Below are 25,121 nucleotides of genomic sequence, written 5' to 3' on the forward strand. Positions count from 1 at the left end.
AAGTTCGTATCTCAAAAGGTTTGTATGATGAGGGTTTCGTAAGACGAGGTATCACTGTACTGGTAAATTCTTCGTTGAGTGAAAAGCTGAATCCACTTATAGTTAAGGATAGTCTATTCCCGCTTCAAAAAGCTGTCACTGAACCCCATGGTATTGGACATTTTCAATCCGTTGCCAATGTTTCATTTCTTGAGGAGATTGTTGAAAAGGGGGTTGAGTTTTGAATGAAACAAATTATCTGGAATAATTTAAAATTAGGTTTCAGGCCTGGGTATAGTAATGAGACAGTATGGATGGTGTTTGTGAATGTTTTATGGTGGAATCAGGATGGGGTTAGTGCATCCATCCTGCCCTGCTTTTATTTTTTGACAACCATCAATCAGTCCTTTTGGCACTAATACGTTGGTTGCTTTTGTCACTATAGGTTGTCCTCAACTTACAACTACAACTGAGCACCAAATTTCCATTGCTAACCATGACAGTTGTTAAATGAGGTTTGCCGCATTTTATGACCACAATGAAATGAAAAATGAAATGGGGAAAAAAATTAATAATTTATTAGATTTGTATGCCGCCCCTCTCCGCAAACTCAGGGTGGCTCACAACAATAATAATAACAATGTGACAGTGTAACAAATCTAATATTTAAAAGAAAGCATCTAAAAACCCATCATTTAAAAACCATACAACACAAGCACACAATACATAAAACTATATAAGCCTGGGGGAGATGTCTCAATTCCCCCATGCCTGGTGATATAGGTGGGCCTTAAGCAGTTTACGAAAGACAAGGAAGGTGGTGACAGTTCTGATCTCTGGGGGGGTTAATTTCAGAGGGCTGGGGCCGACATAGAGAAGGCTCTTCCCCCTAGGTCACGCCAGACAACATTTTTAGTCGATGGGACCCGGAGAAGGCTAACTCTGTGGGACCTTATTGGCCGCTGGGATTCATATGGCAGAAGACGGCCCCGGAGGTATTCTGGTCCGATGCCATGTAGGGCTTTATAGGTCATTACCAACACTTTGAATTGTGACCAGAAACTGATTGGCAGCCAATGCAAGCCATGGAGTGTTGGAGAGACATGGGTGGACCTAGGTAACCCCACAATAGCTCTCGCGGCTGCATTCTGTACGATCTGAAGTTTCCAAACAATTTTCAAAGGTAGCCTGATGTAGAGAACATTGCAATAGTTAAACCTCAAGGTGATGAGGGCATGAGCGACTGTGAGCAATCACTCCCTGTCCAAATAGGGCCGCAACTGGTGCACCAGGCGGACCTGTGCAAACGCCCTCCTCATCACAGCCGAAAGATGATGTTCCAATGTTAGCTGTGGATTGAGAAGGACGCCCAAGTTGCGGACCCTCTATGAGGGGGGCAATAATTCCCCCCCAGGGTAATGGATGGACAGATGGAATTGTCCTTGGGAGGCAAAACCCACAGCCACTCCGTCTTGTCGGGGTTGAGTTTGAGCTTGTTGACACCCATCCAGACCCCAACAGCCTCCAGGCACTGGCACATCACTTCCACTGCTTCGCTGACTGGACATGGGGTGGAGATGTATAACTGGGTATCATCAGCATACTGATGATACCTCACCCCATGCCCTTGGATGATCTCACCCAGCGGTTTCATGTAGATATTAAATAGCAGAGGGGAGAGGACCGACCCCTGAGGCATCCCACAAGGGAGAGACCAAGAGATCAACCTCTGACTCCCCACTAACACCAACTGTGAGCGACCAGAGAGGTAGGAGGAAAACCACTGAAGAACAGTGCCTCTCACTCAACCCCTCCAGCTGGTGCAGAAGGATACCATGGTCGATGGTATCGAAAGCCGCTGAGAGGTCAAGAAGCACCAGGACAGAGGATAAACCCCTGTCCCGGGCCTGCCAGAGATCATCCATCAGCGTGACCAAAGCAGTTTCTGTACTGTAGCCGGGCCTGAATCTTGACTGTTGAGGGCCTAGATAATTGGCTTCTTCCAAGGACCGCTGGAGTTGGAGCGCCATCACCTTCATGATACTTTTTGGGGGGGGCTCTGAAAAGGGCCTGCCCCCCCCCCAGTGTTGTGCAATTATTTCACTTTATATATAGATTAGCCTTCCAAATCAGAATTTTTGGATTATCTTGGGCATTGCCATACTAATTTGAACATTTCTGAACATAATGAAATGAAAAAAGTAATGCTTATTTGTTTATTTTGTTCAGAAAAGCCCGCCCCCCACTACGGCTGTCTGCAATTCTTTCAATTTATAGATAGATTAGCCTGCAAAATCCATTTTTTTTTCATTTCATTTTTCATTTGTTTGTGATAAAGAATGTTCAAATTAGTATACTAGCAAAAAAAGTATTCAAAAAAACACTTGAAACAGAACATCAATTTTTTCATTTCATTTTTCATTTCATTATGTTCAGAAATGTTCAAATTAGTATGGTAATGCACAAGATAGTCCAAAAATTCTGATTTGGCAGGCTAATCTATATATAAGGTGAAATAATTGCACACAGTCAGGGGTGGGGGAGGCTTAAACTTATAAGCATCAATTTTTTCATTTCAATATTCATTTCATTGTGTTCAGAAATGTTCAAATTAGTCTGCCAATGCCAAAGATGGTCAAAAAAAGTCTGATTTTGCAGCCTAATCTAGATAAAAATGAACAAAATTGCACAAAAATGGGAGGGGTGCTTTTATGAGCAAAATAAACAAATAAGCATTAATATTTTCACTTCAATTTTCATTTCATTATGTCCAGAAATGTTAAAAAGACCATTCCAGTAGCTAGAACCAACTTTTTATACTCCGGGTTTAAAAGGACCCGGAGGGTAACAAGTGTATAGTAAATGTTAGGAGAACAGCAGGGTTAACTGTTGCTGGATCTGCTCTATAATATAAATCTGGATCCAGATGGCCCTGGTCTGACCTGCTTTTTGAAAGGCATCATTTTTGTTGGCATGTATTTTGAGAGGCAGGGAAGACTGCAGTCTTAACTGCCGAGGGCCTAATCAGCTTCATCCAAGGACCTGGAGCTGGAGCAACACCACCTTCTCGACAACCTTCCCTATAAAGACAAGACAGTAGTTGTTCAAAACAGCTGGGTCCAGGGAAGGTTTCTTGAGGAGGGGCGCACAACTGCCTCCTTGCAGGGAGCCGGGAAGGACCCCTCCCTCAAGGAAGTGTTGACAATCTCCTGGACCCAGCCTTGTGTCACCTCCCTGCTGTCCGAAACCAGCCAAGAGGGACACGGATCCAATAAGCAGTTTGGCGGAACTCACAGCTCCCATGGCCTTGTCCAATTCATCAGGCATCACCAGGTCAAACTCCTCTCACACAACAGGACTAATATGTGTCTCTGTCACCTCGACTGACTCATTGTCAGCTGATACTGCATTCCACTTGGAGAAGGTCTGGATCTGAGCGATTTATCTGCGGAAAAACTCATTAAAATTCTTGTCTTTGATCAGCCAGTTCATTCTGGATTGACACTTCTGGTTCCTGTCACCTTGTCATTCCCTCCCTTTCTCCTTTTGTTCATTGCTACTTCCCTATCCTTCTTTGCATTTTATGGCAGGATGCAAGCAAAGTGAAGTAAGGTGAAGATGGCAAAACTGACATTCTGTCTCCCTTGACAAAAAACATCAGCCCTATAGGAGAAAAGAGAATTATGGTTCCGTGGGGTTTATCTGGGTACTTATCTAATTTGCATTGGAGTTTTTGGGTTCAGGGATGTTGGGCATTGGCCCATTCTGTTTCAGATAGAGAGAAGTCCTTCCACACAATTAAGTATTGCACTTTCCCCCTGCGCTTATGAGAGATTAAAATTTCTTTAACTTTGAAATGCTGTTCCCCTTCTATTAATATGGGGATTGGAGGTGGTTTCATTGTTCAGCATAGAGAAGTGATTGCTGGTTGTAATAAGGCTACAGTGGAATACCGGGTGCACCCGTCTGAAAGATTTTTGTAGGTCCAATTGCATCATGACCGGATTGATGATTTTACTAATGGGGAAGGGTCCAAGGATAGATCTATTTTGGCCTCATCAGTTAGACATACCCTCATTGGGACTTGAACCTGCAACTTTGGCCTTTAAGGCAGAGAATCAACCTCTAGGCTACAGTATCCAATTCCTTCAGTTCTGTACCAAGGAAGGGTTACATATTTTGTGTCGAATCACCCTGGTATATTAAAGGAACATCTCAGCTCCTTTTTTGCCTCTCGGCCCAATCCAGGGCCATTTCAAAGGCAGTTAATTTTTTATTGATAGCCAACAAACTATATTATGTATGTGTCACATGTTTTGGCTGAACTTGAAAATTAAGAGAGACTAGGATAGATCTATTTCAGCCTTATTTTGGCCTCATCAGCTAGCCATACCCTCACTGGGACTTGAACCTACAATTTTGGCCTTGTAAGGCAGAGAATTAACCTCTAGGCTACAGTATCCAATCCCTTCAGCTTTGTACCAGGGAAGGGTTACATATTTTTGTGTCAAATCACCCTGGTGTATGTGTGTGTGTATAACATCTCAGATATTGTTCTAAGAATCCATTTATGAGTTCACACCTGCCATTCATCTGGGGATGATGGGAGGAGCTAAATCTTTGGGCAATCCCAAATTTAAAAAATTATTTCCCAAATGGAAATGAACTGAACCCCACTGTTTGAAATATTTTTTTCTGGGGATCTGTGGTGTCTGTAAATATGTTGCATGAACAGTTTGGCCAGGTACATGTCGAGGGGATTTTGGGACAAGGCAGGAAATACCCTTGTTTGGAGAAGAGGTCAGTTACCACCCAAATTACTATTTCCCGAGCTTTCCAGTAGCTCCACTATATAAAGTTCACAGATTTCCTTCCAGGGCATTTGCGGTTTTGCTACTGGCTGAAGGAGGCCTGAGGTTTTCTCTGGATGCTTCTTGGCTGATGAGCAGATAGGGCATCTAGCCACATAGCTCTCAATGTACTTTGGGAGAGATTGGCATTTTGCTAGATGTAAGGGTGTCACAAAACTAAAATACCATGCTGCTTTAGAGTCATGTCTTTGCTGGAGGGTCGGGGTGCACTGGGCCTCTGGAATATTTAATTTTGCCCCCAGCCACACTCAGGGCCGCCATCAGGAATTTTGGGGCCCCATACAGCCTAAGTGTCTGCCCCCCCCCCTGCCATTTTAAAACTACTTTTTTAAAGTTTTTAAGAAGATGTTAGATAATCATCTGAAAATAGCTGTAAATAAAACCCAATGTTCCCAGAATTAACTTTATTCATAAGATTATGATAGCAACAACTTGACCTTAGTTTTACTGGAACTATAGAATAATCATATAATAACCGCTGATGTTACAGGCCGTATAACTATATAAAGAAGGAACTGTGAGGATAACAGTTCAAAAGGGACGGGGGTGGTGTTTGTTATGTTGTGTTGTTTTGTTGCTTGTCTTATAAAATGCAAATACAAAATTTAAACAAACAAATAAGTATATTGAAAAATGATAGATTATGTACTATCTTATTTTTTTAATGTTTACATAATAACTAATTTTTTTTTTAAAAAATCATCTGTCTGAAGTAGTGTAGGATTCCTGTCTAAGCAGGGGGTTGGACTAGAAGACCTCCAAGGTGCCTTCCCACTGTTATTCTATTCTAATTATCCAGGGGGGTTGTGTAGTTATCAGTGGTATTAAAATAGGAGCTGTTAAAAAAAACCCAAATACAATTTCATATTGCTTCACATCTCAATATCCTTTTCGATCTAGTTTTTACGCCCATCGGTGAACGCAGGTCTGAACGAGCCCGTGGTATCCAAGTTAATTTCAAAGTACACTGCTCAAAAAAAGTGAAGGGAACACTTAAACAACACAATATAAACTCCAAGTTGTCAATCAGCGTTGCTTCCTAAGTGGACAGTTTGATTTCACAGAAGTTTGATTTACTTGGAGTTATATTGTGTTGTTTAAGTGTTTCCTTTATTTTTTTGAACAGTGTAGATCAGGGGTCCCCAAACTTTTTACACAGGGGGCCAGTTCACTATCCCTCAGACTGTTGGAGGGCCGGACTATTAAAAAAATGTGTGAACAAATCCCTATGCACACTGCACATACCTTATTTAAAGTAAAAAACAAAATGAGAACAAATACAATATTTAATATTTATTCTTCCTCTTTCTCTCTCTCTCCCTTTCTCTCTGTCCTTCTGTCTTTCTAATTCTCTCTCTCTCTTTCTCTCTGTCCTCTCTTTCTCTCTCTTCTTTCTCTCACTCACTCTCTTTCTATCTCTCCCTCTTTCTCTCTCCCTCTCTGTCTCCTCCTTTCTCTCTCTCTCCCTTTCTATCTCTCTTCTTCCTTTCTCTCTCCCTCTCTATCTTTCCCTCTTTCTCTCCCCCCTCTCTCTTTCTTTCTCTCTCTCTTCTCTTTCTCTCACTCACTCTCTATCTCTCCCTCTTTCTCTCTACCTTTCTTTCTCTTTCTCTCTCTCCCTTTCTCTGTCCCTCTCTTTCTTTCTCTCTGTTCTTCTCTTTCTTTCTCTCTGTCCCTCTTTCTTTCTCTCTGTCCCTCTCTTTCTTTCTCTCTGTCCCTCTCTTTCTTTCTCTCTGTCCCTCTTTCTTTCTCTCTGTCCCTCTCTTTCTTTCTCTCTGTCCCTCTCTTTCTTTCTCTGTCCCTCTCTTTATTTCTCTCTGTCCCTCTTTATTTCCCTCTCTTATCTCTCCTCTCACCCACTCTCTTTGTATCTCTCTCTTTCTCTCCTTCTCTATCTCTCCCTCTTTCTCTCTCCCCCTTTCTATCTCTCCTCTTCCTTTCTCTCTCTTTCTCTCTCCCTTATTTTTTCTGTTTTTCTGCTGTGGGCGGAGAGCGTGCGGCCCAGACCCTGAGCAGAAAGGGGCCTCTGTGGCTCCCGAGTGGCGTCCGAGACCCGCTGGGCAATCTGCCAGGCGCATTAGGGCCCCTCAAACCCCGATGACCTCGCCCCCGGGGCCCTCCGCCGCCCCCGGATCCTGGCCGGGACAGGGCAGCTTCCTCTGACAGGCGCCGCGCAGGGCCGAGGGGGCTTCAAAACCGGCCAGGGGGGCTCAGGCCGCCCGAAGTGTCCCACCGAGGGCTTCGAAGGGCAAGAAAGGGGGACCTCGCTTCTGTCCCACTTTAAGGGCCTCTTTCCGAACAGTTCCCCACTCTCTCCGTGCAGGCGAGCAAAGCGAATTTCTGTTTGGGCAGCAAAATTTAGAGTTTCGCCTGACCAGGTCGTGGAAACCTGGGGGGAGGGCATGGGCTGTGGGGGGGGGGCTTCCAGCCCAAAGGCCTCAGCCGTGTCTGTAGGAACCCCCCGCCCTGCCCAAAGGTCCCGGGAACGAAAGAGACTCTCTAGTTTTCAGGCCCAAAACATCCAGGTGGGGTGACCTTCATGTCCCCCCCCAGCACCCACGGGTCAGACCCCCACCCAGCCCCTACTTTCCGCTCCCTCTTGCCTGCTCAGGTTGCTGCACCGAGGCGCCCCCGCCCCAGCCCCCTCCTCAGTTAGCCTGCCTTCTCCGCGGTCTTCCGCAGCGGCTTTTCGGGCGGAGGGGGCCTGGCTCCGTGGCGAGTCTGAGCCCCCCCGGCCTCCCCCAGCCGGGGCATTTCCTCTCGGCGTCAAGGAGGCGCAGTGGCGGGCGGAGAGAGGGAAGGGGGGGGCAGCGGCGTTCCTCCTGGCCTTGGCGGGCTGCCCGACCCTCCCCACCTCCTGCAAACGCGGCGGGTGGCGGGGGGAGAGCGAGGAGCCGGCTCCGGCGGGCGCGGGGCTTGGCTGGCTGGCTGGCGGGGGGAGCGCCGCTGGTGGTGCGGAGGGAGACCCTCCTCTGGGAGGGAGGGGGCCAGGCAGCAGCTAGCCAGCCAGCCAGTGGGATGGCGCTTCCGAGTTCGCAACCAAACTTTGCACAGGCGGCGGCCGGCCGAAAGGAACGCTAGAGCGGGCGCGCCTCCAGCCGCAGCAGCTGGGCTCAGCAGGAGAAGCGCCGGGGGCCCCCCATTATTCAATTTCCCCGGGGCCCGGTACGCCCCTCCCAGTAATACCCGTCTATCGGCGGCCCTGGCCACACTAAGCCATTTCATATGGTGTATTCTGTTTTGTGGATTATGAACTATTTGTCTTTTTCTAATGTCTCTTTTAGTGTCACCATCTTTTTGGATCTTCTGACAAGCAACTGCAGGGATCCACTTAACAACTGTAGCAAGAAAGGTGGCAAAGTGAGGCAGAACTCACTTAATAACCATCTTACTCAGGAGATAGAAACATTGGCCTCCATTGAGGTCAGAACAGAAATTGAGGATTATCTGTCTGAACAGTGCACTCTTTTAGAAGCAGATCAGGAGTCCATTTTGAAGCTCCACAGAAAACATCTAGGGGAGAAGGCAGGTTGTCCTCGACTTACAATGGTTCATTTACTGACCTACAAAGTCGCAACGGCCCTGAAAAAAATGGCTTATGCCCCCCTTTTCACACTTATGACCTTCACAGCAGCCCCACAATTGTGTGATCAAAACTTGGCCGCCGTTTCATATTTATGACCATTGCTGTGTGTCCTGATGTCACGTGACCCCCTTTTGCAACCATCTCACAAGCAAAGACAATGGGGGAGGGGCGGAGAAGCCAGATTCGCTTAACGACCGGGTTTCTAACCAATCCATGCCCAGGCATGAAAATGTGCCACTCAGACATTATACTTTTCCGCCCAGACCAAAAACAAATTAGAGAGAACATTGATTTGGGGCTCGGTTGACCCTGTGCCGTAATGATAGCTGGGACAGAGAAGAAATTTTGAGAGGAAATGCTTAGGTTTATGACTTCAACTTTGGAGTTATTGTATCGGGGTAGCATCAGTTAGGATTTTTTTTCCCTCCTGGGAGCTATTGCAGTGCGAAGTTGAAGTGGTCAAAATAATAAGCCCAATAAACCTATTTTGGAGATAGCCTATAAGTCTTTCAGGCTTCCAATTTTTTAAAACAGTTTATTTATATATTTTTACATTACATATACAAGTGCTTAGTGAACAGTGTCTGGATTAATTTATTTTTATCCAGTAATACTTTTCCCGCTCCTAATTTCTACCTCTGCTATTCAACCATTTATAAAACAAGTCCCATGTTAGAAAATACTCTGTATCTTATTTTTCTTTTATGTTTAGTGTCAATTTGTCCATTTCTGAACTATCTAATTTTTAAAAAATTACATAATCCTCTATGGGTGTTTCTTCATTTTTCCAGTACTATGCAAATACAATTCTTGCTACTGTCAAGACATGTAATATTAAGTATAAATTCCCTTTATCATACTATTCAGGTATAATGCCTATCAAAAATATTTCTGGTTTAAAATCTGTGTTGTTTTAACATTTTCTCCAACCATGTATGGATATTTTTTTGTTTTTACATGTCTACCACATATGATAATATGTCCCTGGTGTCTGGTTACATTTTCAACATCTGGCGGACATGCTTTCAAGCATGTTTGATAATCTTGCCAGTGGTAAATGTCACCCATAAAATATTTTATTTAAATTTTCCTTATATGTAGTTTGTTTGTTTGTTTGTTATTTGTTTGTTTGTTTATTTGTTTATTTGTTTATTTATTTATTTATTTGATTTATATGCCGCCCCTCTCCGCAGACTCGGGGCGGCTAATAACAGTAATAAAACAGCATATAATAATAATACAATACTAAAAACAGTTAAAAACCCATTATTATAAAAACCAAACATACATACAGATATACCATGCATAAAAATGTAGAGGCCTAGGGGAAAGAGTATCTCAATTCCCCCATGCCTGGTGGCAGAGGTGGGTTTTAAGCAGCTTACGAAAGGCAAGGAGGGTGGGGGCAATTCTAATCTCTGGGGAGAGTTGGTTCCAGAGTGCCGGGGCCGCCACAGAGAAGGCTCTTCCCCTGGGTCATGCCAAGCGACATTGTTTAGTTGACGGGACCCGGAGAAGACCCACTCTGTGGGACCTAACTGGTCGCTGGGATTCATGCAGAACACTTGCCATTGTCAAATTACAATTTCTTTCTCAAAGCTTTTGCAATTTGTCTAAATCTATGGTATATCCAAAAATTTTTGCTCGTACTATCATTGTCTCTTTTACCTGTTCATCTTTCACTTTTAAGCTTAACAAGAAATAGTATATTTTCTTTATCAACTTTTCATCTACTCCTAACATTATTTGGTCAAGTATTGTAATCTCTTTATAGAAACTGTAGTCCTTAGTATCTTTTTCATATCTTAATTTCATTTGCATATTCGGCCACCATGATAACTCCACACCTTGATTCTACAATTCTTGTTTAGTTTTAAGCTTCCCTTCCACATTTAAAATATCTTTATATGTTAATATAAAGACAATATAAAGACAATGTCATCTGGCGGGGCCTAGGGGAAGAGCCTTCTCTGTGGAGGCCCCAGCCCTCTGGAATCAGATCCCTCCAGAGATTCGCACTGCCCCCACCCTCCTCGCCTTTTGTAAGAATCTTAAGACTCATTTATGTCACCAGGCATGGGGCAATTAGATCAAGCCCCCCCCCTCAGTTTAATAAATGAAATGTATGGTTGTGAATGAATTGGCTGATTGATTTTACTGTATTGGGTTTTTAGTTTGTAATTAATTGATTAGATTTGTTGCTGTATTGTTTACATTGTATCCTGTATGCAACCCCAAGTCTTTGGAGAAGGGCGGCATACAAATCTAATAAATAATAATAATAATGATAATAATAATAATAATATTTCCCCCCCAGATTTATTACATTTGGATGTATAAATGCTTCCGTTGTTGAGAGACATATTGGAATTTTAATGTAAATTCTTGCTTTCACCTTTTCCCATACTGAAAGTAGAGCATTTCTTATATAATGTCTTTGAAAATATCTATGAATTTTGTTTTTGTTATACCATAAAAAAGCATGCCATCCTAATTGAAGATCATGGCCTTCTATAAGTAATAATCTGTTATGTTTAACAGTTATCCATTTCCTCACCCATGTTAATACAGTTGCATAGTATTTAATTCATCAAAGTATTTTTCCTCTACTTTCACTGGGACCATTTGGACAATGAACTATGGCAAGATGTTCATTTTTATAGTTGCTGTTCTCTTTACCATTGATAGTTGCAAATTTTTCCATTCATCTAAATCTGTTTCAATTTGTTGTCTTATATATTTATCTTCCTTAATTGTAGCACGTTTTGCTGTTAAGTATATTCCCAAGTATTTAACTTTCTTAACTATCTGTAGATCTAATTTCTTTGTCAATTCTCTCTTCTGTTTTTCTGTGAGATTTTTAGCTAAGATTTATTTTAACTTTTTTTACTTTTAAATCATGCAACTTTCCCATATTCTTCTATTATTCCCATTAATTTAGGGCCCATTCCCAGTGGTTCTAGAATAAAAACTAAGTCATATGCAAATGCTTGTAATTTGTATTTTTCTCTTTTTGTTTCTATACCTTTTACTTCTAAATCTTGTCTAATATTTCTGTTTAACATTTCCAATGTTAGTATGAATAGCAATGAGGACAATGGACATTCTTGTTTTGTGCCTTTTCCTCCAGTCCATCATAAAATAGTCTTGCAGCTATTCTTCTTATCTCCAATACATTCAAAAATATTTTCCACTTTTAAGGTCAAGTTTACTTTCCAATGTAATATCTTTTTCTACCGGTACATGTTGTTCTGGCTTTATCTTCCAGCTTCCAGCTAATATAATGATAGCATAATTTTCCTTGTTAGGTATTTCATTTTTTTCAAATATTCCAGTAAAAGAAAAAAATTCTCCATATTTTAAGTTGCTTTTCAGTTTATTTTAACTTCCAGTCTAGTCCTTTCTTTATAATTCACTTTAAAAATATCCCACTAAAGTTCTAATTCTTTTCTGTATTTTCCTCCTATCTCTTTAAATAGCAGCTCATTGCTTCCTTTAGAGGTGGGGGTAAAGTATCTTATTTCAAGTATCTCTTGATTTGGGCATAAATTTCCAAAGCAAAAATCAGGTGTCAAGTTCTGGATAGCTGCTAGAAAGAAAAACTTGACCACAATGAAATGCAGAAGAAATCTTTAATTCCAAGCCTCTGGCACTAACCAATGATCATTCAAAGTTGTCATGAACAAGTATATTGTCAATAGCAAACACTCAGCACTCCCACCACCTATTTAAATATGTCACATGCCCAACCCCACAACTCCACCCATCCATCGATGTCACATAGCATAAGCCATGATCCATTAATCCCATTTCATTGTCCACATGCTCTGGCATCCCGCAGACCATAGAACAACCACCTCTCAGGGCAGTGGCAAATGTGAGCCCACGAAGAGGCCAGCGTGTACTATGGCATAGACTGAGATGGTGACAGAGCAAAATCTGGAGTACATTGTTAAACAGAAGAGAGCATATAACTTTTAATAGTGGGACCCTTACATTGGACATTAAGGACAAAACAAGACCAATAATAATACAAGTGATTATCCCAAATTTATCCCAAGTGCTGGTTACAAATACAATACAAAAGGCACTAAAGTATAAAAAAATAGATATAAGTAATTGTATTTTCAGATAACTAATTAAAACCTGCATAAAAACCTTAAACAAGGCAATATATAGTACAATCTAGTTACATTATTGATCAATTTTTAATATAGACATAAACCACCTTCTACCTACTTGAATATTAAAATTACACTGTGTTTTTTTTCTTTTATAACCTGCTACAGTACTGCATTCTGTATACTGTATATATAATTGATAACTCCTATCCATGTTCTCAAGACCTCTCAAAAATAATGATAAATAACAGTACAATGGTACCTCTACTTAAAAACGCCTCTACTTTAGAAATTTTCTAGATAAGAACCGGGTGTTCAAAAATTTTTGGCCTCTACTTAAGAACCATTTTCTACTAAAGAACAAATTCTCAGGAAATTTGAGAGTGGCACAAAGGCCAGTTTCCTGCCATTCCCCTTTTAATCCCAGCCATCGGGGCTGCCAGAGGAGCCTTTTGGTGGTGCTTAAGGAGGCTTTGGCAGTCCAGAGCAAACGAAGCATTTTCCTTTCTCTGGGTGCTTGGACAGGGAATAAACCTCTGCCAGCGCCCAGAGAAAAGAAACGCTCCCTTCGCTCTGGGCAACCAAGGAGTCACCACAGCGAAGGAAAAGCGCTAGCTACAAAGCAAGTGAGCGAGAGGAGAGGGGAACCCTTCAGCATGGGAAGGAAGAGGCAGCAGGTAGCAGCAATGTACGGGAGGCAGTATATGGGAGGCAGCCTCACGCCAGGTGTATGGGAGGTGCCTGCTCCTCCTCGCCACCTCAGAGTCCCTCTTTTTTTTTTTTAAGCCTTAAAGTTTTGGATTTTTTTGATTCCCCTCACCTCACCTTTTTCCTTTGGCAGCGATTGTCCTCTTCCTCTTCCTCCTCCTCCCACCCAAATTCTGAGTTTTTATTTCTTTCCTAATTGGTTTGCACACATTATTTGCTTTTACATTGATTCCTATGGGAAAAAATTGCTTCTACTTAAGAACATTTCTACTTAAGAACCTGGTCACGGACAGAATTAAGTTCTTAAGTAGAGGTACCACTGTAGTTACATAGTACTCAGGGTATTAAGTTAAGACATAGAGTTCTGTTTTGGGGGGTAATTCCACTTACCCTGAGAAATGTAGTACTGAACTATAGGAGCTCCTATATAAAGTAACTACAATCAAGAAAAAGAGTTGGTGCTGTTCTGTGGATTCCTGCTCATGTACTTCTTATAACCAAAAAAAAAAGGGGGGGGGGGAAATCCTCTGACGTTTAATTGCTTAATTTTAGGTATGAATTGATGCAGAGAGGTGTGCTTGAACCTAAAGATGTAGGATTTGTTCCAGATGCCTATACTTGCAATCAGCATTTGGAGAGGGAAAATATATATTTGAAGAAAGAAATGGAGAACTATAAATTTGCAGCTAAGTATGTTCTTGTTGTTGTTATTGGGTTATAATTTTAAGAGACTTGGATGAAAAAAAAATCCTGACATCAGATTGTAGAAGGCGATACGTTTTGAGTGGCAGTATTGATGTTTGCAAGTCTGGTAAAGAATGGATCAAATAGCTGTTAATCCATCAATACCCAAGTTAATTTGTTTCTGTAATGCTGCTCAATTAAAAAGGCTCTGAGTGGCTTTCAATAATGTAAAAGTGAACTACTGTAGGTAGAATTAAACCCCCAAACAATAATTGTCTATATCAGGGAGGGGACCTGCCATACAATGAACTCTCCAAAGATTTCTGGAACATCCAGGTCTCATAGCAACTTTTCTGCATGTCAGAAGGGTTGGTGCTGGCATGACCCCAGGTGGAGTGCTAAGGCAAAGAACCTACCGTGAAAAGGTATAGTGTGGTACCTCTACCTAAGAACGCCTCTACTTACGAACCTTTCTAGATAAGAATCGGGTGTTCAAGATTTTTTTGCCTCTTCTCAAGAACCATTTTCCACTTACGAACCTGAGCCTCTGAAATTGTAACCGGAAAAGGCAGGGAGAAGCCTCCATGGGGCCTCTCTAGGAATCTCCTGGCCTCCACCCTCCCTGTGGTTTTCCCAATTGCAGCAACTGTCCCCCTCTTCTCCTCACTTCCCTCCTCCCACCCAAATTCCGAGTTTTTATTTCTTTCCTAATGGGTTTGCACACATTATTTGCTTTTACATTGATTCCTATGGGAAAAATTGCTTCTTCTTACAAACTTTTCTACTTAAGAACCTGGTCACGGAACAAATTAAGTTTGTAAGTAGAGGTACCACTGTATGGGCTTTTTTCCCCTTCACAACAACATCCCCTTAAGGATGAATCTCCTTAAAAGGAGTAGGGAAGAGTATTTTCCCTACTCCTTTTTATTGGTTGACCAGGAGATATTGGGAGAAGCTACTTGTAATATTTATTACATTATATACCCTTTTTCTATCAGTATTGTTGAAACAAAAATAAAATATCTGCATGGTGAAATGTGTTGAAAAAGTCAAACATTTCAAAGTGTTGTATTTTTTTCACCTGACTATGGTCTTTAATGTCCCCTGATTGTGCATTGTTTAGGATTATATTGAATTTAAAAGTAATGGTAGGATATTGATATATTGCATTACTGGATATGAAAAGACATTGGTGTATTTATTTCATACTGCATTGGTTTTAATGGAAATCTTTAGAAATATTTTCCCCTGAATTTTAAATTCTGTTAGTATTTATTTATTTTATTTTATTTTATTTATTTTATTTATTTTATTTATTTTATTTTATTTATTTTATTTATTTTATTTATTTTATTTATTTTATTTATTTTATTTATTTTATTTATTTTATTTATTTTATTTATTTTATTTATTTTATTTATTTTATTTATTTTATTTATTTTATTTATTTTATTTATTTTATTTATTTTATTTATTTTATTTATTTTATTTATTTTATTTATTTTATTTATTTTATTTATTTTATTTATTTTATTTATTTTATTTATTTTATTTATTTTATTTATTTTATTTATTTTATTTATTTTATTTATTTTATTTATTTTATTTATTTTATTTATTTTATTTATTTTATTTATTTTATTTATTTTATTTATTTTATTTATTTTATTTATTTTATTTATTTTATTTATTTTATTTATTTTATTTATTTTATTTATTTTATTTATTTTATTTATTTTATTTATTTTATTTATTTTATTTATTTTATTTATTTTATTTATTTTATTTATTTTATTTTATTTATTTTATTTATTTTATTTATTTTATTTTATTTATTTTATTTATTTTATTTATTTTATTTATTTTATTTATTTTATTTATTTTATTTATTTTATTTATTTTATTTATTTTATTTATTTTATTTATTTTATTTATTTTATTTATTTTATTTATTTATTTTATTTATTTTATTTATTTTATTTATTTATTTTATTTATTTTATTTATTTTATTTATTTTATTATTTATTTTATTTTATTATTTTATTATTTTATTATTTTATTTTATTTTATTTTATTTTATTTATTTTATTTATTTTATTTATTTTATTTATTTTACTTTACTTTACTTTACTTTACTTTATTTTATTTTATTTTATTTTATTTTATTTTATTTTATTTTATTTTATTTTATTTTATTTTATTTTATTTTATGTTTGTATGTTTATTTAGATTTGTATGCCGCCCCTCTCTGCAGACTCGGGGCGGCTCACAACAGAATAACAGAAAACAATTTCAGCAAATCTAATTTTCTACTAAAAAACATTTTAAAAACCCCATTTTCTAAGCACGCATACATACACACATACCATTCATAAATTGTATATGCCCGGGGGACATGTCTCAGTTCCCCCATGCCTGACGACACAGGTGGGTCTTAAGGAGTTTACGAAAGGCAAGGAGAGTAGGGGCAGTTCTAATCTCCAGGGGGAGTTGGATCCAGAGGGTCGGGGCCACCACAGAGAAGGCTCTTCCCCTGGGGCCTGCCAACCGACATTGTTTAGTTGACGGGACCCGGAGAAGGCCCACTCTGTGGGACCTAATCGGTCGCTGGGATTCGTGCGGCAGCAAGCGGTCTCGGAGATATTCTGGTCCAGTGCCATGAAGGGCTTTAAAGGTCATAACCAACACTTTGAATTGTGACCGGAAGTTGATCGGCAACCAATGCAGACTGCGCATGGACATACCTAGGTAGGCCCATGACTGCTCTCGCAGCTGCATTCTGCACGATCTGAAGTTTCCGAACACTTTTCAAAGGTAGCCCCATGTAGAGAGCATTACAGTAGTCGAACCTCGAGGTGATGAGGGCATGAGTGACTGTGAGCAGTGAGTCCCGGTCTAAATAGGGCCACAACTGGTGCACCAGGCGAACCTGGGCAAACGCCCCCCTCACCACAGCTGAAAGATGTTTCTCTAATGTGAGCTGTGGATCGAGGAGGACGCCCAAGTTGCGGACCCTCTCTGAGGGGGTCAAAAGTTCCCCCCACAGGGTAATGGAAGGACAGATGGAATTGTCCTTGGGAGGCAAAACCCACAGCCACTCCGTCTTATCCGGGTTGAGTTTGAGTCTGTTGACACCCATCCAGGCCCCAACAGCCTCCAGACACCGGCACATCACTTCCACTGCTTCGTTGACTGGACATGGGGTGGAGATGTAAAGCTGGGTATCATCAGCGTACTGATGATACCTCACCCCGTGCCCTTGGATGATCTCACCCAACGGTTTCATGTAGATATTAAATAGCAGGGGGGAGAGGACCGACCCCTGAGGCACCCCACAAGGGAGAGACCTCGGAGTAGACCTCTGACCCCCCACTAACACCAACTGCGACCGACCGGAGAGGTAGGAGGAGAACCACTGGAGAACAGTGCCTCCCACTCCCAACCCCTCCAGCCGGTGCAGAAGGATACCATGGTCGATGGTATTGAAAGCCGCTGAGAGGTCAAGAAGCACCAGGACAGAGGATAAACCCCTGTCCCGGGCCCACCAGAGATCATCCATCAACGCGACCAAAGCAGTTTCCGTGCTGTAACCGGGTCTGAAACCCGACTGCCGGGGACCTAGATAATCGGCTTCTTCCAAGGATCGTTGGAGCTGGAGTGCCACTACCTTCTCGACAACCTTCCCCATAAAGGGAAGGTTGGAGACTGGACGGTAGTTATTAAGAACGGCTGGGTCCAGGGAAGGCTTCTTGAGGAGGGGGCGCATGAGCGCCTCTTTATAGGATGATGGAAAGGATCCCCTCCCCAAGGAAGTGTTGATAATCTCCTGGACCCAGCTCTGTGTCGCCTCCCTGCTGGCCGAAACCAGCCAGGAGGGACACGGATCCAGTAAACAGGTGGCGGAATTCACAGCTCCAATGGCCTTGTCCACTTCATCAGGTGTCACCAGATCAAACTCTTCCCAGACAGGTGGACAAGTACGGGCCCCAGTCACCTCAACTGACTCGTTGTCAGCCGACTCTGTTTTCCAATTGGAGTCGAGGTCCGCCCGGATCTGAGCGATTTTATCAGCGAAAAACAAGTTAAAATCCTCGGCACTACTCTGTAAGGGCTCCCCAACTCCCCTCTGATTAAGAAGGGAGCGGGTCACCCTAAACAGAGCGGCCGGGCGGGATTCCGCTGATGCAATCAAGGCGGCATGATACGCGCATCTTGCCGCCTTGAGCGCCACTTTGTAAGTCTTAATAAAAGCTCTTACAAGTGTTCGATCGGATTCAGACTTACTCTTCCTCCATCGCTTCTCTAGACGTCTCTTTTGGCGTTTCAACTCCCGGAGCTCCTCGTTGAACCATGGGGCTCTACGGGGTCTAGCGCCACGGAGAGGTCGCAAAGGCGCAATCTGATCAAGAGCCTCCGCTGCAGCCTTGTTCCAGGCTTCCGCAAGAGACTCCGCCGAACTGTGGACGAGTACATCTGGAATAACCCCAAGCGCCGTCTGAAAGCCCTCTGGGTCCATCAGGCGTCTGGGGCGGAACATCTTAATAGGTTCCGCCTCCCTGCGGGGAAGGATTGGAGCCAGGAAGTCAAGCCGTAGTAGGAAATGGTCTGACCATGACAAAGGCAGTATTTCTAAGCCCCTTAGTCTCAGACCATTACTCAATTGCTCAGAGAGGAATACCATGTCGGGATTTTATTTTATTTTATTTTATTTATTTTATTTATTTTATTTATTTTATTTATTTTATTTTATTTTATTTTATTTTTTTTTTTTATTTTATTTTATTTTATTTTATTTTATTTTATAATAAAATAAATTGCCGCTCCTCTCCACAGACATTTGAAATGAAAATGTAAATCTTCTATTTATATATTACTGTATGATTACAAAACCCTGACAGAATTATTGTCAACATAGAATAACAAAACCCTCTATAAAATATTCATTTTATGTCAGAGACAAAATCCACAATGGCAGGTAAAGACAGTAGTTAAAGACAGTAGGAAGCAGAGATGCATTTATTTTGCATCTGTTGTTTTTATTCTTGGTAGGGGGAAAAGTTGCCTAGGCGTATGCCAGCAGCAACAAAGGTTTTCTGAATCTGATGGATACCAAAATCCCAATATTCCTGCAAGACTTCCGCCCCGAGTCTACGGAGAGGGGTGGCATACAAATATAAATAAATAAATAAATAAATAAATAAACAAATAAACAAATAAATAAATAAATAAATAAATAAATAGGTACTTAACTGAGGACACTGATTTTAGATGCTGTGATGGTACAGTGGTTAGAGTGCAGTATTTCAGGCTAACTCTGCCCACTGTCAGGAGTTTGAGGCTGACCAGCTCAAGGTTGACTCAGCCTTTCATTCGTTTGAGGTTGCTAAATGAGAACCCAGATTGTTGAGGGCAATATGCTGACATTTGTAAACTATTTAGAGAGTGCTGTATAAGTCTTAACAGTCATTGCTATTTCATTAATAATAAGAATCATTTAACCAGTTTTTAACACTTAATTCAAGCATGAATAATTAGAATAGAATCTCAGCATAGAAAATTGTTTCCTCTGAAGTAATATTGTTAGGAAAGCCAGTTTAGTGGTTAGGCTAGAAACTGGCAAACTGCTTTCTAGTTCCACCTTAGGCACAAAACCAGGTGGTGACCTTGTGCCAGTTACTTTCTTTCAGTTCTTGGAAGGAAGCAAAGGCAAATAATTTCTGAAAGACATTGCCAAGAAAACTGCAGGAATTTGTCCAGGCAGTCTCCAAGAATTGGACTCAACTGAATGAACCCCCCCCTCTTTTTCTAATACTCTTTTTATTTATTTAGCTAATGGCAAATGCATGGATTTATAGTAGTTCAAATGTTAACGTCCAGTCTATCCAGCCAATCAAGGACAGGGTGGTCCTTTGTAATGTATTTAGAGACCCAGGAGTTCAACAAAGATATCTGGCTGCCAACTGTTGTTAACTGCCAATTCTTCAATGTAGTTTGACTGCCACTTGTTGCTAGATGTTTAGTTGACACTATCGTGCTATCCAGGGTGCACCACAAGGAGGCGAAGTAGCATTACACTCCTCTAGTACTCTATTAAAAACCTATGCATTGAGTTCTTGTTAAAAATTATCTGAATTTAATTTCAGATATGTGTAATGCTAACTCCCGAAGGAGCCACCAATGACTTTCTATCATGTCTACCCATGAATAGAAAAAGAACAAAGTTGTTACACAAGAACAAATTCACTCACTCAAAGTTCAATCATATCACAAAAATTTTTGATAGAAAAAAAAAGGAAAATGCATATATGAGAAAAAAAATCCATGCAAAAATAACAGAAGATGCTATATATCTAGAGCAGTGTTTCCCAACCTTTTTGGAGCCGCGGCACATTTTTCATATTTTCAAAATCCTGGGGAACATTTGGGGGGGGGGGGGGCCCTAAAAAAAGTTTGGACAAAAAAAATCTCTCTTCCTCCCTTTCGCTCTATTTCTCTCTCCCTCCCTCTTTCTCTCTCTTCTTTTCTCTCTCCATCCCTTTCTTTCTCTCTTCCTTCCTTCCTCTCTTTCTGTCTCCTTCCTCTCTCATCTCTCTTTCCTTCCTCTCCCTCCCTTTCTCTCTTTCCTTTCTCTCCCTTTCTGTCTATCCTTTCTATCTCTCACCCCTTCTCCCTCTTTCATTCCCTTTCTCTCCCTCCCTTTCTCTCTCATTCCTTTCTCTCCCTCTTTCCTTTCTATCTCTCTTTCTTTTTCTCCCTCCTTCATATCTTTCTCTCCCCCCTTTCTGTTCCTTTTTCTCTATCCTTTCTACTTCTTACTCTTTCTTTCTCTCCCTCCTTCATTCAATTTTCTCTCCCTCCCTTTCTCTCTCTTTCCTTTCTCTCCCTCCCTTGTTCTCCCCTGGGGCTGCCTGTGCCTGCCTTGCACCACCCAACACGGACGGACAGCCCCCGGTCGTCGGTTCGTCGCCCCCCCCCCCACACATGGAAGGAGATCAGCCACTGGAGGGAAATCGGGCAGGCGGGGGCGGCGAATCCACCTCCCCACCCGGGTGGAGGGAGATCGGGCTGGCAAGGGCGGTGGATCCGCGTCCCCAGCCGCGCGGAGGGAAATCGGGCAGGCGGGCGGGTGGCCGTGGCTCCCTGCACGCCCCTGGAAAAGGGTGCACGGGGGGCATTTTGGGGTGCGTTGGCGTGCGCAGCCTACAGGGAACGGTGCACGGGGCCGCTGCAGCCGGCAGCCTGTTTCCGCTGCCATTGCCCTCCCGCCGGGCCCCAAAGGACAATTGTTGCCACCCCGCCAGGAAAGCTCCAGCTGGGCGGGGTGCTGCCGGTGGCTCCGCCCTGGAGCTCTTGCTCGCCGCTGCCATCCCCCAGCAACTGCCCGGGGCCGCTGCAGCCGCCCCCCGCCCCCCCTGCTCCCACCGCCAGTGCCCTCCCGCCAGGCCCCAAAGGACACTTGCCGCCGACGCCAGGGAAGGCGTGAAAAAGGCGCGAAGAATGAAGCTCTCCTTCTTCCTACCTTCCTTCTTTGGGGCCCAGCAGGAGAGCACCAGAAACCACGGCATCGGGCAGGAGCCGGGAGGTCGGAGGCACCGTCAGCGCCCCGCCCAGCTGGAGCTTCCCTAGCGTCGCGGCACACCTGGCCGTGTCTCGCGGCACACTAGTGTGCCGCGGCACACCGGTTGGGAAACGCTGATCTAGAGCTCTATATGGAATTGGGTTACAGATTACTTACAGGACTGTCTTCTGCCTCATGTATCCCAGCGGCTGGTCAAGGCCCACAGAGTTGGTCTTCTCCAGGTCCCGTCAGCTAGACAATGTCATCTGGTGGGGCCTAAGGAAAGGGCTTTCTCTGTGGTGGCCCCAACCCTCTGGAATCAACTCCCCCCTGGAGATCCACACTGCCCCCACCTTCCTGGCCTTCCGCAAGGTACTATAACCACACCTTTGCAGACAGGCTTGGGGCCATTGAGTTTTAAAATCTAGCCCTGGCCGACGACTGAATGTAGAATATATGATGGGATGAAATGTGGATGACTGGTTTTAGGAATAGGGATTTTAGAGTATATTTTAAGTTAGATTTCTTATATGTTTTTGTATTTACTTCTGTTGTGAGCCGCCCTGAGTCTGCAGAGAAGGGCGGCATAGAAATCAAATAAATAAATAATAAATCTACCATTACACCTACTGTTGTCAAAAATGAATGAAGGATGCTAATAACAGGTTAAATGAAATCAGGACAGGCAATCGACCTAGATCAAGTGCTAATGTGCTTCTTTTAGTAGAGATTTTAAGAATATCTTTTTTGGATAAGAAGACTAGTCCTCATGATAAATGCCTTGCTTCCCCATAGAATAGACATTTATTTAGAAATCATTTTTTTCCCATGCAGTAAAGCTAAAGATGCACTGCTGAAAATGCAGAGAGAGCGTGACTTCCATAGAATGCATCATAAAAGAGTAGTGCAGGAAAAGAACAGACTCATCAATGACATTAAAAGGTATGTAAATACAAATCTATTTGGTACTAGTTCAATCAATCAATCAGTTTATTACAGTCTTAGATCAGAGACCAGATACTACAGTAGTTGCAACTGCTGTTTTTTGTATATAGTTTTCTGACTGATACAATTTATATAATAGATCTATATAGTACACACCTAAACTTCAAGATCATTCTCTTGCTGAGGCATACCTGGCAATGTTTCTTCTATGCTTATCAATAAATAAGTGATGCAAACTTCCTTCTATAATGAAGGAAATTGTTGATGATTGGAATCCCATTCAATATCTGAGCTAACAATTTAATTAAAATTTCTGGAAAAAATTGTGCAATATATTTTGTAGATACTATAATGTCCTGGAACTTTGTTCCTTTTAAATATATATATATAACTTTGTTCCTTTTAAATAAATAAATAAATAAATAAATAAATAAATAAATAAATAAATAAGTGTGTGTGTGTGTGTGTGTGTGTGTGTATATGTATAATTATATGTATATATCCCTTAATTTTAAATATTCAGCAAAAATATGTGATATATAAAGAATTATTATTTGTTGATCTATAATCTTTATGAGTAATATTGCATTCAAATGCTGCTTAGTCTTTTCAGCAGCAGATGTTGTTCACTATTATTTTAATACATATAATAAATTGCTTCATCATGTACATTGTAGAAACATGTTTGCTCCATCCCAAATCGAGGTAACAATTGTATTTTGTCTTGCTCCTTTTGCATTGGAAAGGCAACAATTTATCTTTTTCAAAATATTTCTATTTAACAAAATTCAACTTCTCATGGATCTCACTTACTTCCATTAAATCTAGTTGATTATAAATTTCTTTCATTTTAAATAGATGATTGTTTCTTAATTCTAATTGCTTCAGTATGTCCTGTATTTGCATAGATAGCTTTCTGTCTTAAGGCAGAGAGATACACTATTTCATAAGTGCTTTGCTGGAGTGCTATACTATGGATGTAAACACATTAGATTATTACAATTATTAGGCTAATATTAGGTGTATGTAGCACTGCTGCTATCACTTACATGGGATTAGTTAATATAATTAGTGTTGGGCAAACCCATCGAAGTTGAGGTTCGGCGGGTTCGACCGAACTTGGCGGCAGAGTTCAGGTAAGTTCGCTGAACCCGAACCCCATTTTCCTGGTGCAAAGTATTTCAGCTATTTTCAAAGTGACCCCCCCTGAGAAGGAACATGCATTTAGACTCTCAGAAATCATCTGTGCCAAAAATAATTTTATTGATGGGCAGCTGCAGTTATCCAATTGTCAGAATTTGAACCCAAACTACACACAAATGTTTACATAAAAATAAACCTGAATACAGTAATACCTCATGATACGAACTTAATTGGTGAAAGGAGGAGGTTCGTAAGGTGAAAAGTTCGTAACATGAAACAAAGTTTCCCATAGGAATCAATGGAAAAGCGATTAATCCGTGCAAGCCCAAAATTCACCCCTTTTGCCTCATTTCCGCCGGCATTCGGATTTTGTTCGGGTGTGGGTGGAGGGGGGGAGACGGGGGGAGACAGCGCAGGCTGCCCGGAGGGAGCCTCGTGGGTGGATTAACGGAAAAGTCAACAGTTACTGTCCGGCTTGCAATGACTGGAAGGGAAGGGAGGGAAACGCACGGGCGGTTTGTACGTGCGTCTTCTCTGATTTCCTCCCTCCCTCCTTCCCCCTCTCCCTCCTGGCCTCCCTCCTCCTCCTCCTCCTGTATTCCGCCTCCCTCCCAGCATCCGAGCCACATTCTCCGCGCCGCCGGCCGGCTGTCATCTTCTAAAGAAGCAAGAAGAGGAGGAGGAGCTGGGCGCCTTCCTCCACCACCACCGGCGCCCAGCTCCTCCTCCTCTTCTTGCTTCTTTAGAAGATGACAGCCGGCCGCGCGGAGACTGGGGATGGTGTGCGTGTGTGAAAAGGGTCAGCGGGAGAACTGGGGGGAGCCGTGGCCACTGCCCCGTGGAAGGGACCCGGCTGGGAAGCTCCCGAAGGTGTGGGCTGGGGTCTTTCCGGGAGAGCAAGCAGCCCAAAGCCGAAAGAAACGTGTGGAGGCTTGTAAACAAAAGGCAGAACTTTCGGCTTCTGGGTGGATGGGAGGAGCTACAGCCCAGCGGCGTTTTACATTGATTCCTCCGGCCGCTTAGCTCCTCCCATCCACCCAAAAGCTGAAAGTTCTGCTTTTATTTACCAGCGTTTCTTTCAGCTTTGGGAGAAACTAAGCAGCAGGGAGATTTTACCAGCCCAGCCACTTAGCTCCTCCCATCCACCCAAAAGCTGAAAGTTCTGCTTTTATTTACCAGCGTTTCTTTCAGCTTTGGGAGAAACTAAGCAGCAGGGAGATTTTACCAGCCCAGCCACTTAACTCCTCCCATCCACCCAAAAGCTGAAAGTTCTGCTTTTATTTACCAGCGTTTCTTTCAGCTTTGGGAGAAACTAAGCAGCACGGAGATTTTACCAGCCCAGCCACTTAGCTCCTCCCATCCACCCAAAAGCTGAAAGTTCTGCTTTTATTTACCAGCGTTTCTTTCAGCTTTGGGAGAAATTAAGCAGCAGGGAGATTTTACCAGCCCAGCCACTTAGCTCCTCCCACCCACCCAGAAGCTGCAAGTTCTGCTTTTATTTACCAGCGTTTCTTTCAGCTTTGGG

General features: G+C 41.9%; 1 protein-coding gene across 24 annotated transcripts in view; it reads left to right on the top strand.

The window, feature by feature from the left end:
- SPAG16 (sperm associated antigen 16) overlaps positions 1–25,121 on the top strand; it is a 295,145-nt gene that overhangs the window by 19,086 nt on the left and 250,938 nt on the right. For 16 of the 24 annotated variants that reach the window (XM_070732193.1, XM_070732195.1, XM_070732200.1 and 13 more), the window contains exons 5-6: positions 13,818–13,955; positions 22,343–22,450. The exons of 3 other annotated variants lie outside the window; for them this stretch is intronic. In XM_070732193.1, coding sequence (XP_070588294.1) covers positions 13,818–13,955; positions 22,343–22,450 — 246 coding nt within the window. The remainder of the gene's footprint in view (positions 1–13,817; positions 13,956–22,342; positions 22,451–25,121) is intronic. 5 more of the 24 variants (XM_070732196.1, XM_070732206.1, XM_070732212.1 and 2 more) reach the window with 1 other exon arrangement.

This window comes from Erythrolamprus reginae, chromosome 1 (genome assembly GCF_031021105.1).
Source record: "Erythrolamprus reginae isolate rEryReg1 chromosome 1, rEryReg1.hap1, whole genome shotgun sequence".
NCBI classification, from domain to species: Eukaryota; Metazoa; Chordata; class Lepidosauria; order Squamata; family Dipsadidae; genus Erythrolamprus; species Erythrolamprus reginae.